This window comes from Equus quagga, chromosome 9 (genome assembly GCF_021613505.1).
Source record: "Equus quagga isolate Etosha38 chromosome 9, UCLA_HA_Equagga_1.0, whole genome shotgun sequence".
In the NCBI taxonomy this organism is placed as follows: domain Eukaryota; kingdom Metazoa; phylum Chordata; class Mammalia; order Perissodactyla; family Equidae; genus Equus; species Equus quagga.
The window spans coordinates 39268-52465 of record NC_060275.1 but is presented as its reverse complement, the minus strand read 5'-3'; the positions used below and the strand labels follow the sequence as shown (position 1 = coordinate 52465).

Here is a 13198-nt window from a genome sequence, read left to right as displayed (position 1 = left end):
AAATCTGATTTTCAGAATTACCATGTTACTAGATTCAAATGTCTGCTTTCAACAATAAAATCACAAGACACACAAAGAAACAGGAGTGTACAGCCCATTCAAAGGAAGAAAGTAACTCAACAAAATCTCTCCCTGGAAAAGACTTAATGGCAGATATGTTAGAAAAAGACTTTAAAAAATAGTCTTAAAGATGCTCAAAAAACTAAAGGAAGATTGGATAAAGTCAAGAAAATGAAGAATGAACAAAATGGAAATATCAATAAAGAGAAAGAAAACCTAAAAAGAAACCAAAAGAAATCCTGGAGCTGAAAAGTACAATAACTGAAATGAAAAATTCACTAGAAAGATTCAACACAGATTTGAGCAGGGAGAAGAGAAAAATCAGTGAACCTCAATATAGGACAACAGAAATCATCCAGGCTGAGGAATAGAGTAAAAGATTTAAAAAATCCCAAAAAACAGAGCCTAAGGGACATGTGGGACACCTGAAAAGGACCAATATACTTCTTGTGGGAGTCCCAGAAAGAGAAGAGAGAGAGAGAAAGGAGCAGGGAGAATATTTGAAGAAATAGTGGCTGAAAACTTTCCAAATTTGAAGAACAACATGAATATAAAATCCAAGAAGGTAAAAAAATTCCAAGTAAGATGAATTCAAAGAGACCCACTCTGAGACACATTATAGTCAAACTTTCAAAGACAAAGAGAGAATCTTGAAAGCAGCAAGAGAGAAGCAAATCATCACATACAGAGGATCCTCACTAAGATTATCAGCAGGTTTCTCATCAGAAACTTTGGAGGCCAGTAAGCAATGGGCCAATATATTCAAAATGATAAAAGAAAAAACACTGTCAACAAATAAAGACATACCTTGGAGATATTGTGGGTGTGGTTCCAGACCATGACAATAAAGTGCATGTTGCAATGAAGTACATATTGCAATAAAGTGAGCAACACGAATATTTTGGTTTACCAGTGCATGTAAAACTTATGTTTACTCTATTAAGTGTACAACAGCATTATGTCTAAAAAATGTACATAGATTAATTAAAAAACACTTTATTGATAAAAAATGCCAACTATCATCAGAGCCTTCAGCAAGTCACAATCTGTTGGCTGGTAGAGGGTCTTATAAAAACGCAGTATCTGCAAAGTGAATAAAGCACAGTGCAATAGAACCAGGTATGCCTGTAATCCTATATCCAGCGAAAGTGTCCTTCAAAAGTGAGGGAGAAATCAAGACTTTCCCAGATAAGCAAAATCTGAGGGAGCTGGCGACCACTAGACCTGCCCTATGGAGAACACTCATGGGTGTCCTGCAGGCGAAATGAAAGGACAGTAAATATTGACTCAAAGCCACTGCAAAAACACAGATCTCAATAAAGGAAAATACATGGGCAGTTATAAAAGCTAGTGTTATTGTAACAAAGGTTTGAAACTGCACTTTTTGTTTTCTACATGATTGAAAAGGTTAATACATTTTAAGAAAAAGGAAACAATTACTGAAAATCTACTATTACTGTAACTTTGGTTTATAACTCCAACTTTATTTTCTATAATTTAGGAAACTAATGAATTTAAAAGAACTACTAGGGTCTGGCCCAGTGGTTTAGTGGTTGGGTTTGTGTGCTCTACTTTGGCACCCCAGGGTTCATAGGTTTGGTTCCTGGGCTCAGACCAACACACTGCTCATCAAGCCATGCTGAGGAGGCATCCCACACACAAAATAGAGGAAGACTGGCACAGATTAGCTCAGGACTAATCTTCCTCACCAAAAAAAAAAAAAATTAGTTTATGTTGTTGGCACACAATGTATAAAGATGTAATTTTGTGACATCAACAAGTGAAAAGGGTTGCAATGGAGCCGTAAAGGAGCAGAGATTTTGTATGTTATTGAAATTAAGCATAAATTTAAATTATAGTGTTATAACATTAGGATGCTAAATGTAATCCCATGGGAACCACAAAGAAAATAGCTATAAAGTATACACAAAAGAAAATGAGAAAGGAAGTTAACACTTCACTACATAAAATCAAGTTAACACAATAGAAGACAGGAATGCAGGAAATGAGGGACAAAAAGCTTTAGGGCATATAGAAAACAAACAGCACAATGACAGAAGTCAGTCCCTCCTCATCAGTAATTACTTTCAACGTAAATGGATTAAACTCTCCAAGCAACAGGCAGAGATCGACAGACCAGATGAAAACACAGGATCCAGCTACATGCTGTCTACAAGAGACACACTTGAGATCCAAAGACACAAACAGGTTGAAAGTGAAAGGATGGAGAAAGATGCACCATGCAAATAGTAACCAGAAGCGAGCAGGCGTGGCTACACTAATATCACACAAAATGCTTTAAATCAAAAAAGTTATACACGACAAAGGAGGATATTATATATTCATGAAAGGTTCAACAGAGCAATAACATATAATGATCATAAACATTTATGCACCTAAGGACAGACCATCAAAATATACAAAGAAAAATGGACAGAAGTGAAGGAGAATGAGACAGTTCTACAACAGTACTTGGACTTCAATGCCCCACCCTCAATAATGGAGATAAGGACCAGACAGAAGATAAGGAAGGAAACAGAGGACTTAACCCGATAAACCAACCAGATCTAAGAGACAGACACAGACACTCCGCCCAACAACAGCACACACAGCCTTCTCAAGGGCACATGGGACACTTTCCAGGATAGACCATATGTTAGACCACAAATTAAGTCTCAATAGACTTAAAAAGATAGATATCACACAAATTATCTTCTCTGACCACAACGGGATGAAGTTACAAGTCAATAACATAAAGAAAACTGGAAAATTCACAAAAATGTAGAAACTAAAAAACACACTTTTAAACAACTAATTGATCATAGAAGAAATCACAGGGAAATTAGAAAATACTTAGAGACAAATGAAAAGGAAAACACAGCACACCAAAACTTATGGGAAGCAGCAAAAGAAGTGCTAAGGGGAAATTTACAGCTATAAATGCTTGCATTAGAAACCAAGGAAGGGCTGGCCTGGTGGCAGAGTGGTTAAATTTGTACATTCCACTTTGGCGGCCCAGGGTTCACCAGTTCCGATCCCAGGTGCGGATATGGCACTGCTTATCAAGCCATGCTGTGACAGGCGTCCCACATATAAAGTGGAGGAAGATGGGCACGGATGTTAGCTCAGGGACAGTCTTCCTCAGCAAAAAGAGGAGGATTGGCAGCAGATGTTAGCTCAGGGCTAATCTTCCTCAAAAAAATAAAAAAATAAATAAAGCCAAGGAAGATCTCAAATCAACAACCTAACTTCCTCTTAAGGAACTAGAAAAATAAGAACAAACTAACTCAAAGCTAGCAGAAGGAAGGAAATAATAAAGATTAGGGCAGAAAAACAGGAAATGGAGGATAGAAAATAGGAGAGAAGATCAATTAAACCAAAAATTGGCTCTTCACAAAGATCAACAAAGTTGACAAACCTTTAGCTAAATGGACGGAGGAAAAAAAGAGAGAAGACTCAAATTACTAAAATCAGACATGAAAGTGGGAACATTACTACTGATTCTACAGAAATAAAAAGGATTATAAGAGAGTACTAGGAATAATTTTATACCAATAAATGGGATAAATGTATAAATTCCTGGAAACACAAAGTGTATCAAGACTGAATCATGAAGAAATACACCATCTGAATAGACCTATAACTAGTAGGGAGATTGAACAACTAACAAAAATATCCCACAAAAGAAGAGCCCTGGATCTGATGATGGCTTCACTGGTGAATTCTACCAAACATTTAAAGAAGAACTAGTACCAACCCTTCTCAAACTTTTCCCAAAATTGAAGAGGAAGGAACACCTCCCAACTCAACCTACGAGGCCAGCATAAGCCTGATATCAAAGCCAGACAAAGACACAACAAGAGAAAAAAACTACAGGCCAACATCCTTTCTGAACATTGATGCAAAAATATTCAACAAAATACTAACAAACAGAATTCGGCAGCATATTAAAAGGATTATACCCCATGATCTAGTGGGGTTTTTCCTGGAATGCAAGGATGGTTAGACAATGAAAACCGATCAATGTAATATGCCACATCAACATAATGAAGGGACAAAAACCACGTATCATCTCAATTGATGCAGAAAAAGCATTTGACAAAATTCAACATCATTTCATTAAAAAACAGTCAACAAAACAGGCATAGAAGGAAACTACCTCCACATAATCAAAACTGTATAAAAAAAGTCCACAGCAAACATGATCCTCAACGGTGAAGGACTGAAGCTTTTCCTTTAAGATCAGGAAGAAGGCATGATGCTCACTTCCACCATTTCTAGTCAACAAAGTACTGAAGTTCTAGCCCTAACAATTAGGCAAGAAAAAGAAATAAAAGGCATTCAAATTGGAAAAAAAGAAGTAAAATTATCTCTGTTTGCAGATGATAAGATCTTAGATGTAGAAAATCCTAAAGATTCCACAAAAAAAGCTGTTAGATCTAATAAATGAATTCAGCAAAGTAGCAGGATATAAAGTCAACAGACAAAAAGCAATTACATTTCTATACAAGAGCAATGAATGATCTGAAAAGGAAATTACCAAAAGTTACACAGCATCAAAATTAATAAAATATTTTTGAATTAACTTAACCAAGGAGATAAAAGACCTGTACAGTGAAAATTTAAAAACACTACTGAAAGTAATTAAAGACACAAATCAATGGAGACACATCCCATGTTCATGGACTAGAAGATTTCATATTGTCAAAATGTCGATGTCACCCAAAGTGAGCTAGAGAGTCAATGCAGTCCTTATCAAAATCCCAATGACATTTTTTGCAGAAATAGAGAAACCCATCCTAAAATTTATATGGAATCTCAAAGGACCCTGAATAGTCAAAACAATCTCGACAAAGAAGAAGAAAACAGGAGGACTCACACTTCCTGATTCCAAAACTTAACGACAAAGGTAGACTAATCAAAACAGTGTGGTACTGGCATCAAGACAGACATACAGACCAATGGAACAGAATAGAGAGTCTGGGGGCCGGCCCGGTGGCACAGCGGTTGGGTTTGCATGTTCCGCTTCTCAGCGTCCCGGGGTTCACCAGTTCGGATCCCGGGTGCGGACATGGCACCGCTTGGCAAAAGCCATGCTGTGGTAGGCGTCCCACATATACAGCAGAGGAAGATGGGCATGGATGTTAGCTCAGGGCCAGCCTTCCTCAGCAAAAAGAGGAGGATTGGCAGCAGTTAGCTCAGGGCTAATCTTCCTTAAAAAAAAAAAAAAGAACAGAGAGCCTGGCAATAAACCCTCACATATGTGGTCAAATGAGTTTCGATAAGGAAGCCAAGACCGTGCAATGGGAAAGGACACTCTTTTCAACAAATGGTCTTGAAAAACTGCACATCTACATGCAAAAGAATGAGGCTTATCTAACATTATATACAAAAATTAACTCAAGGTGGATCAAGGTCCTAAATGTAAGACCTAAAACTATGAAATTCCTGGAAGAATACATAAGACAAATGCCTCACAACATTGGATTTGGCAATGATTTCTTGGATATGACACCAAAGGCACAGGTAACAAGAAAAAACAAATTGGACTTCATAAAAAATTAAAAATTTTTTACATCAGGGGCCAGCCCTAGTGGTTAAGTTTGCGCGCTCCGCTTCGGCGGCCCAGGGTTTGGATCCTGGGCACGGACATGGCACCACTCATTAGGCCACATTGAGGCGGCATCCCACATGCCACAACTAGAAGGACCCACAACTAAAATATACAACTATGTACTGGGGGGATTTTGGGAGAAAAGAGCAGGGGGAAAAAAAAAGAAGAAGATTGGCAACAGTTGTTAGCTCGGGTGCCAATCTTTAAAAAAAAAAAAATTTTTTTTTTACATCGAAAGACACAATTCACAGAGTAAAAAGGTAACCCACAGAATGGGAGAAAATATTTGCAAATCATAAATCTGATAATGGATTAATATCCAGAATATATAGAGAACTCCTAAAACTCCACAATCAAAAGTGAACAACCTGGTGCGAAAATGGACAAAGGACTTGAATAGACATTTCTCCAAAGAATACATACAAATGGCCATTAAGCATATAAAAAGATGCTCAACATCACCAATCATTAGCCAAATGCAAATCAAAACTACAATGAGATACCACCTCACACTTATTTGGACGGCTATTATCCAAAACCCAGAAAACAACAAGTGGTGGCATGTATGTGAAGAAATTGGACCCCTTATACTCTGTTAGTGGGAATGTAAAATGGTACAGATACTGTGGAAAACAGTATGGAGGTTCCTGCAAAAATTAATAAAATTACTATATGGCCCAGCAATTCCACTTCTGGGTACATACCCAAAAGAACTGTAAGCATAGCCTCAAAGAGATATTTGTGCACTCATGTTCACAGCAGCATTATTCACAAGAGCTAAAATGTGGAAGAAACCCAAGTGTCCATCAACAGATGAATGGATAAGCAAAATGTGGTCTGTCCACAGAATGGAATATTTTTCAGCCTCGTAAAGGAAGGAAATTCTGGCACAACATGGATGAACCTGGAGGACGTTATGCTGAGTGAAATAAGCCAGTCACAAAGAGACAAACACTGTCTGAATCTACTTATACGAGGTACTTAGAGTCATCAAAATCATAAGGACAGAAAGCACGGTGGTTGTCAGGGCTAGGGGAGGGGAGAAAGGGGAGTTATTGCTTAAAAGTCAGAGTGATTCATTTTACAAGATGAAAAGAGTTATGGGGATGGATGGCAGTGATGGCTGCACAATAACGAATTTATTTAATGCCACTGAACTGTACACTTAAAAATGGTTAAGATGGTAAATTTTATGTTATACGTATTTTTTAAAAAAGCACAAAAATGTGGCACTAAACAGACTGTGGAAAGGATGCTTATTTAGTATGAGATGAAACAAGAAGGCGGAGTGGTGCCCTGTTCAGTCTCAGCTGGCTGTGTGCACAGCAACGCAGACTGTTCACCAGTGTGCATGTCTGCAACAAACCCGCAAGTGCCCTGAGCATCAATTCTGGGTTACAAACAAATTTAGGCGAGTTCATAAATATGGAATCCGCACATAACAAGGACAGACTGTAAACAGAATGCTACAATATACGGCCTTCTGTGACTGGCTTCTTTCACTGCACATTCTTTTCAAGTTCATCCTACTCGAGCCTGCATTCCTTTAGTGCTTCCTCCCTTTGTACGGCTGAAAAATATCCCAGTGTACGGATACACCACATCTTCTCTGTTCATTCATCCATCAGTGGACATTTGGGTGTTTCCACCTTTTGGCTATTGTGAATAATGCTGTTATGAACATTCATGTACAAGGTTTTGTGTGGAAACATGTTTCCCATATCCTAATATTTTGTTGAGGAGTGTTTACAGCTGTATTTATAAGGGATCTTGGTCTGCAGTTTTATTGTGATGTCTGTGTGTGGTTCAGGGGAAGAGATTAGTAAGTGGCAAAACAATTGATTTTCCTGAACATAACCATGGGTTTATTTCGACATCTACTAGAAGAATGCTAACTTTTCATTTGTGGCAGTAATACAGTTTCTCCTTAAAATAAATGTCAATGTACAGAAAGTTTTTTTTGAGGAGGAGGATTAGCCCTGAGCTAACTACTGCCAGTCCTCCTCTTTTTGCTGAGGAAGCCTGGCCCTGAGCTAACATCTGTGCCCATCTTCCTCCACTTTATATGTGGGATGCCTAACACAGCATGGCGTGCCAAGCGGTGCCATGTCCGCACCCGGGATCTGAAACGGCGAACTGGGGGCCGCCGACAAGTGGAATATGCGCACTTAACCACTGCACCACCGGGCCGGCCCCCCAGAAAGTTATTAAGTAACTGACAGAGTGGGTGTGGTTACAGCAATATCACAATGGCACTACCGTGAAGGACGTCTCAATGCCCTGCTGCAGGAAGGCATGTGGGCCTCCAGCGTCGCTTCCCGGGAGCCCGAACTCTGCCCCACCTGGACAGACACCGCCTTCCACACAGCGAGCGAGTGTGTCCTGAACACGCAGGCGTCGCACGGCTCCCGTGTCCCACCTGGACGGACACCACTTTCCACACGGCAAGCGAGTGTGTCCTCAACATGCAGGTGTCGCACGGCTCCCGTGTCCCACCTGGACGGACACCGCCTTCCACACAGTGAGCGAGTGTGTCCTGAACACGCAGGTGTTGCGGCGGCTCCCGCGTCCCATTGCCCACAGAAGCACAACTGCCTACCTCTCCCCCTTGGACATGATCTTTACAGCTGGAGTCCATTGAGGACGGGAGGAAGAGAGCCCCAATTTCCCCAATGACGGGATCATGGGGCTGGGCTTGGTGGACAAGGGAACGTTTTCCTATTTGAGCCTGACAACAGCCTGAGGCAGATGCTGCCCCCGCATCTAGAGATGAGAATATTAGGGCTCAGCTGCTCCCAGAGCCAGTAAAAAGGTGCTGGATGTGGGGTCTGAACTCAAGTTCCCCGAGCTCCTTGCTGTCACATGACAGAGAGAGGCAGGCTGTGGGCGACACGCTCACGATAAAAACACAAGAGTGTGAGAAACCCTGAGCCAGCGAGTTAAACTCTGGGCTATTTCTCTGAGGGCAGAGGAAGGGGGAAAGTAAATGAGGATGTCAGGATGCAGGCCTCAGCACCAAGACGTGGGGGCAAAGCTGTCTGAGCTGCAGGGCTGAGTGCACTCCCACCTGCAGACACAGAACCTGGGGCTGCCGATCTCACGTCAGCTGCAGTGAACCCACAGCGCAGGGGCCAGTTCGCCAGGACCGGCCTCCTAAAGGGCAAAGAGATTCTCCTGTGGAGCCTCCAACCCCAGCGCCACACACAGCGCAGACTTGTCTCCTGTATGACAGACAACGAGGGCTGCAGCACATGTGCAGTTCACACCGTGCTCCACACCACTGCTCACCCTCCACACCCCGTGAACAAACGCCACGACCCCGGAAGGCCAGGGCAGAGCTGGGGTGGTGGGAGCTGGTGCTGCCAGACAGCGAGCCACGACCCCGGCAGGCCAGGGCAGAGCCGGGGCGGTGGGAGCTGGTGCTGCCGGACAGTGAGCAGCCCCAAGAGCAATCAACAAGTGCAACACAGAGAGAGCAGAGGGCGAGCACGGAGGAACGTGCGCTAACCAGGTGGAGCAGTCTGAGGCCAGGCCTTCTGAGAGGGCGTGTGGACAGACACCCAAACGACGCGAGGGGCAGAGTCCCAGGCAGGGGCAGCAGGGTGCAGACGTGGCGACAGCAGAGGGAATGAGGGAAAGAACGGGTGGCCACCAGAAGAGCCAGGGGCCACACAGAGGCAGTGGGGTGTCCTGGTGCCCCAGCAACTCTGGGGGACGGGTGACGAGAAGAAAGCCAGCTCCCCCGGCCACAGTGAGGAAGTGACAGCTGTGCTGACTGCTTTGTATCGCTAGCAGGACACCAGGCTCAGCAAGAACTACAGATGCGAAGCTTCTGATCTTGTGCCAGAAAACTGTCTGAAGTGAGGTCAGTGGATCCCTGCCGTCCCCTCACCACAAACAAGAGGACAGCCACAGCCGAGGTTCACAGAGCTCTGAGCACTCTGCAAGAGTCGCCCACATCCCTCAGGATGGCATGAGGGGTGAGCGTGGTCAGGACACCATCATGCCAGGGAGGGACTGACGTCGAGGAGAGGGCACCCTAAACGCGAGGCCCAGGCACCTTGTCCCATGCCTCCTGCACTGAGCAAGCTGGCACGGGCTCCCGCGTCCGCCCAGCACACTCCCAGTCTCTACTCAGGCTCCGGCTGTGCAGCCGCACTGCCCCCGAGACTCAGACCCCTCCCCCTCCTCCTCTACGATGAAAGTCCACAAGAGCAGACCTGGCGAGCGGCACTCAGTGTGGACACAGAAGGTCCATGCAGGGAAGGAGGGGCCGTCTCGACTGGGCAACCAGAAAACTCCCCTTTCTGAATGGCAGCCTCACCTGCAGGTAGTTCTCTCCTTTGGTTTATTATTTTGAAACGTTAACATTCTCCCAAGCTTAGAGAGGAGGAAACAAATGTGAAACGCAGCTCTGAGAAGTGAGCAGCACAAGGCCCTCCCGTCAGCCACTAACCCATATGAGCGATTTATTTTTATATAAAACGACACTGTTGTTTACTCACAGCAAAGCTAGGCCTTCAGAGCTAAAAGTCAACCAAATCCAAAGCTAATATCTTTTTCCAATCCTAAAAAGACAGTGGAAAACATACACTAGCAACTTTAAGTTTCATTCTTGGTTACTGGCTAATGCCTTTTCATCACTGAACTCACTTGCTTCCAATTAAAATACTGCAAGTATCAATATTATTTTTTCCTCAGTATTTAAAAATCGGAAGTTAACCTACTTAAGGTGGAAAATGTAGTTTAAATATTTTAAGCCTTTCTAATAAATTAATGTTGACCAAATAAATGTTAATTTCTATACCCTCCTACCACAGGCTAGAATACAGAACCACAAGGCTCTGTAATGACAGACAAAACTGAAAACTATTTCTTTCTGAAATGAGCGCTGGGTGAGAGCAGCAACTCAGCCTCCTGGGTACCTCGTTTCTGGATGAACACCCTGAGCAGAGGGTTTGCGCTCGAGACCGCCTTGCAGAAGTTGTCATCATTGTTGATGGGCAGCAGGTCGCCATGCACATCCGCGTAGCCAATGGTCACTTCGGTGTTGGAGATGTGGTGTGTGTGCACGACCAGCTTGTAGAAGTCTTCAAACTTCCCAGGCTTTTGACGGTCCAAAGAGAACCTTCGGAACTCAGCCCCAAACTACAACACAAGAGATAGGATAAATGAACAGCCGGGAAAGGGCACCAGAAATAAGGCGTGGCTTGTTCACTTAATTAACAAGCGTTTGCTGCGCCTCCATGAGGCCTGGACACAGCAATGAATGGCTTCCCCGTCCTCATGGAACGCACACGGGAATGGAGACAGCACTGAGGGGATAGTTCACTCGACACTCGCCTGCGTTCTGAGGGCAGGACAGGTGCTGGCTCAGGTTGTAGAGGAGAAGGCAATGTCAAAATTAATTACAAGTATGCTGGATGTAACGAAACCAAAGTCCACGATAGCGAGGGCCCTGGGGTGGCTGTTCAGGCCCAGGGAACAGCATCTGCACAACACCAAGGCAGGAGGGAAGTGAGGGCCAGCTGAAACTTCTGGACTTTTTCCTAACGGCAACGGGAAGTCCTGTAACAATCTTAATTTTAAGTAAGGAAGTGACTTGATATGATTTGCATTTTAAAAAGACAAAAAGCCTGCACTTCAAAACGATGAGAAGTGGAAGCAAAATTGAAAGAAGGAAGGAATCGGGGTAAAAACGATGCTTCGCAAATCTGAGATAGGAGCACAGGTTCTGCTTCTGGCCAAAAAGACAGAGCAGGCCTCTTTTCAAAAAAAAAACAGCCTTCCCTCTTGCTGCTTTGGGAAACGCCCAGGGCCCACTTGTTTCCCAGCAGCCCCTGGCCCTGGTTCAGTTGCCCACGGAGTGGCCTGCACAGCTCCAGGCCACCCGCCAGGAGAGGACCCTAGGTCACCTCCCATGGGCTCAATTGTCCAGGGATCCAAGGACACCACCTGTTTGTTTGGCCTCAGGGTTCCGGTTTAGGACACTCTATTGTCCCTCACTTGGAATGGGGGCCTTCACTCATCAGGCAGGACAGATTCTGTGCTCTTCAATCTAACTGAAAACTAACTATAGTGGTTCCAACATACACAAAAACGAAATGTCTCATGTTTACACAAAACTAGTCATTACATCATCTAGACGTCACGTCAGCTAGTCAAGAGCAAATCTGCTCAAAGCATATGGGTCTGCCTGGTTCTCAAATGTGGGCAGGCAGCAGAACCACCTGGGCCCAGAGTTCTGGGATTGGCTCATCTGGAGTGCAGCCCAAGAACCTGCATTTTTAACAAGTTCCCAGGAGAAGCTGATGCCGTTGGTCTGGGGACCACACACACAAAGCCACTGGTTTTAAGGGAATCAGTCTCCAGACGTCAACTTCCAGATCTCTGAGAACTGAGCCTGCTCCTATTTCCCTTTTAAAAGCAAACAAAAGCAAGCCCCTTAGCCATCCCGCATCCCCCCAGGAATAAAAACTTCAAGGTGCCCAACAGCGGGTCAATCGAAAATAGTGGCCGGGAAAAGCCACCTTTGATGACTAATCAGACTCCCAAAGCCTGCTTCCCACATACAGGCTGAGGGAAGGGGGCTGTGAGCTCAGGGTGCCCCAGTAGGGGCAGGAAGGCTCTCCTCCTCCCCTGCTGTGGTGAGAGGGGCCTCCCTTGGGGGTGGGGCCTGCGCAAGCAGAGCAGAGCAAACCTAAAAATCCCTCCCCCATTGTTTAAAGATAAGCATTATTTTTTTCTCAGTATGTATTCCAAGCACGCACCCTCAGCTGGCCCACTGCAGCAGTGTAGATTCTCCCAACACAGGGCTACATCCTGGGGCTACAAAACTTTTCAAAACAAGAAATCAAGGCTACAGCCTAAGTCTAATGTGATTCCTTTCAGATCCAGTTATCCAGTCACATAACGAACTGCTTATTTCAATGAGAGTCAATCACCCTCTTTCCCATCTCATGCACCTAATACATGCTGACTTCCAGAGCAACCGTAACCCTAACCCTTATCCTCAGGGCATACGTTCCAAGACCTCCAGTGGATGCCTGAGACCGAGGATAGTATTGAATCCTATATATACTATGGTTTCCTCCTACACACACATACCTATGTTAAAACTTAATTTATAAATTAGGCACAGAAAGAGATTAACAACAATAATTTGTCTCCGGCATATCTGAATTGCCAGCACGACTTCTCCTGTGCTTTGGGGTCATTAGTAAGTAAAATAAAGGTGACTTGAACACAAGCACTGCAATACCTTGTTCTGATAACCCAGAGGGCTACTAAGTGACTGATGGGCAGGAGCGGGTGTGGATCCGCTGGACAAAGGGACAATTCACAGCCCGGACAGGATGGAGCAGGACAGCGTGAGATTTCATCACACTACTCAGAACAGTGTGCAATTTAAACTTATGAACTGCTTATTTCTGGAACTTTCTATTTAATGTTTTTGGACTGTGGTTGAGTGCAGGTAACTGAAACCTTGGAAAGTGAAACTGCAGACAAGGGGGGACCACTGTG

At 44.0% G+C, this 13198-nt stretch overlaps 1 protein-coding gene across 1 annotated transcript in view; it reads right to left on the bottom strand.

The window, feature by feature from the left end:
* Nucleotides 1–13198, bottom strand: part of PARD6G (par-6 family cell polarity regulator gamma) — a 101248-nt gene that overhangs the window by 57513 nt on the left and 30537 nt on the right. Inside the window, exon 2 of the mRNA XM_046672474.1 lies at nt 10600–10822. Coding sequence (XP_046528430.1) covers nt 10600–10822 — 223 coding nt within the window. The remainder of the gene's footprint in view (nt 1–10599; nt 10823–13198) is intronic.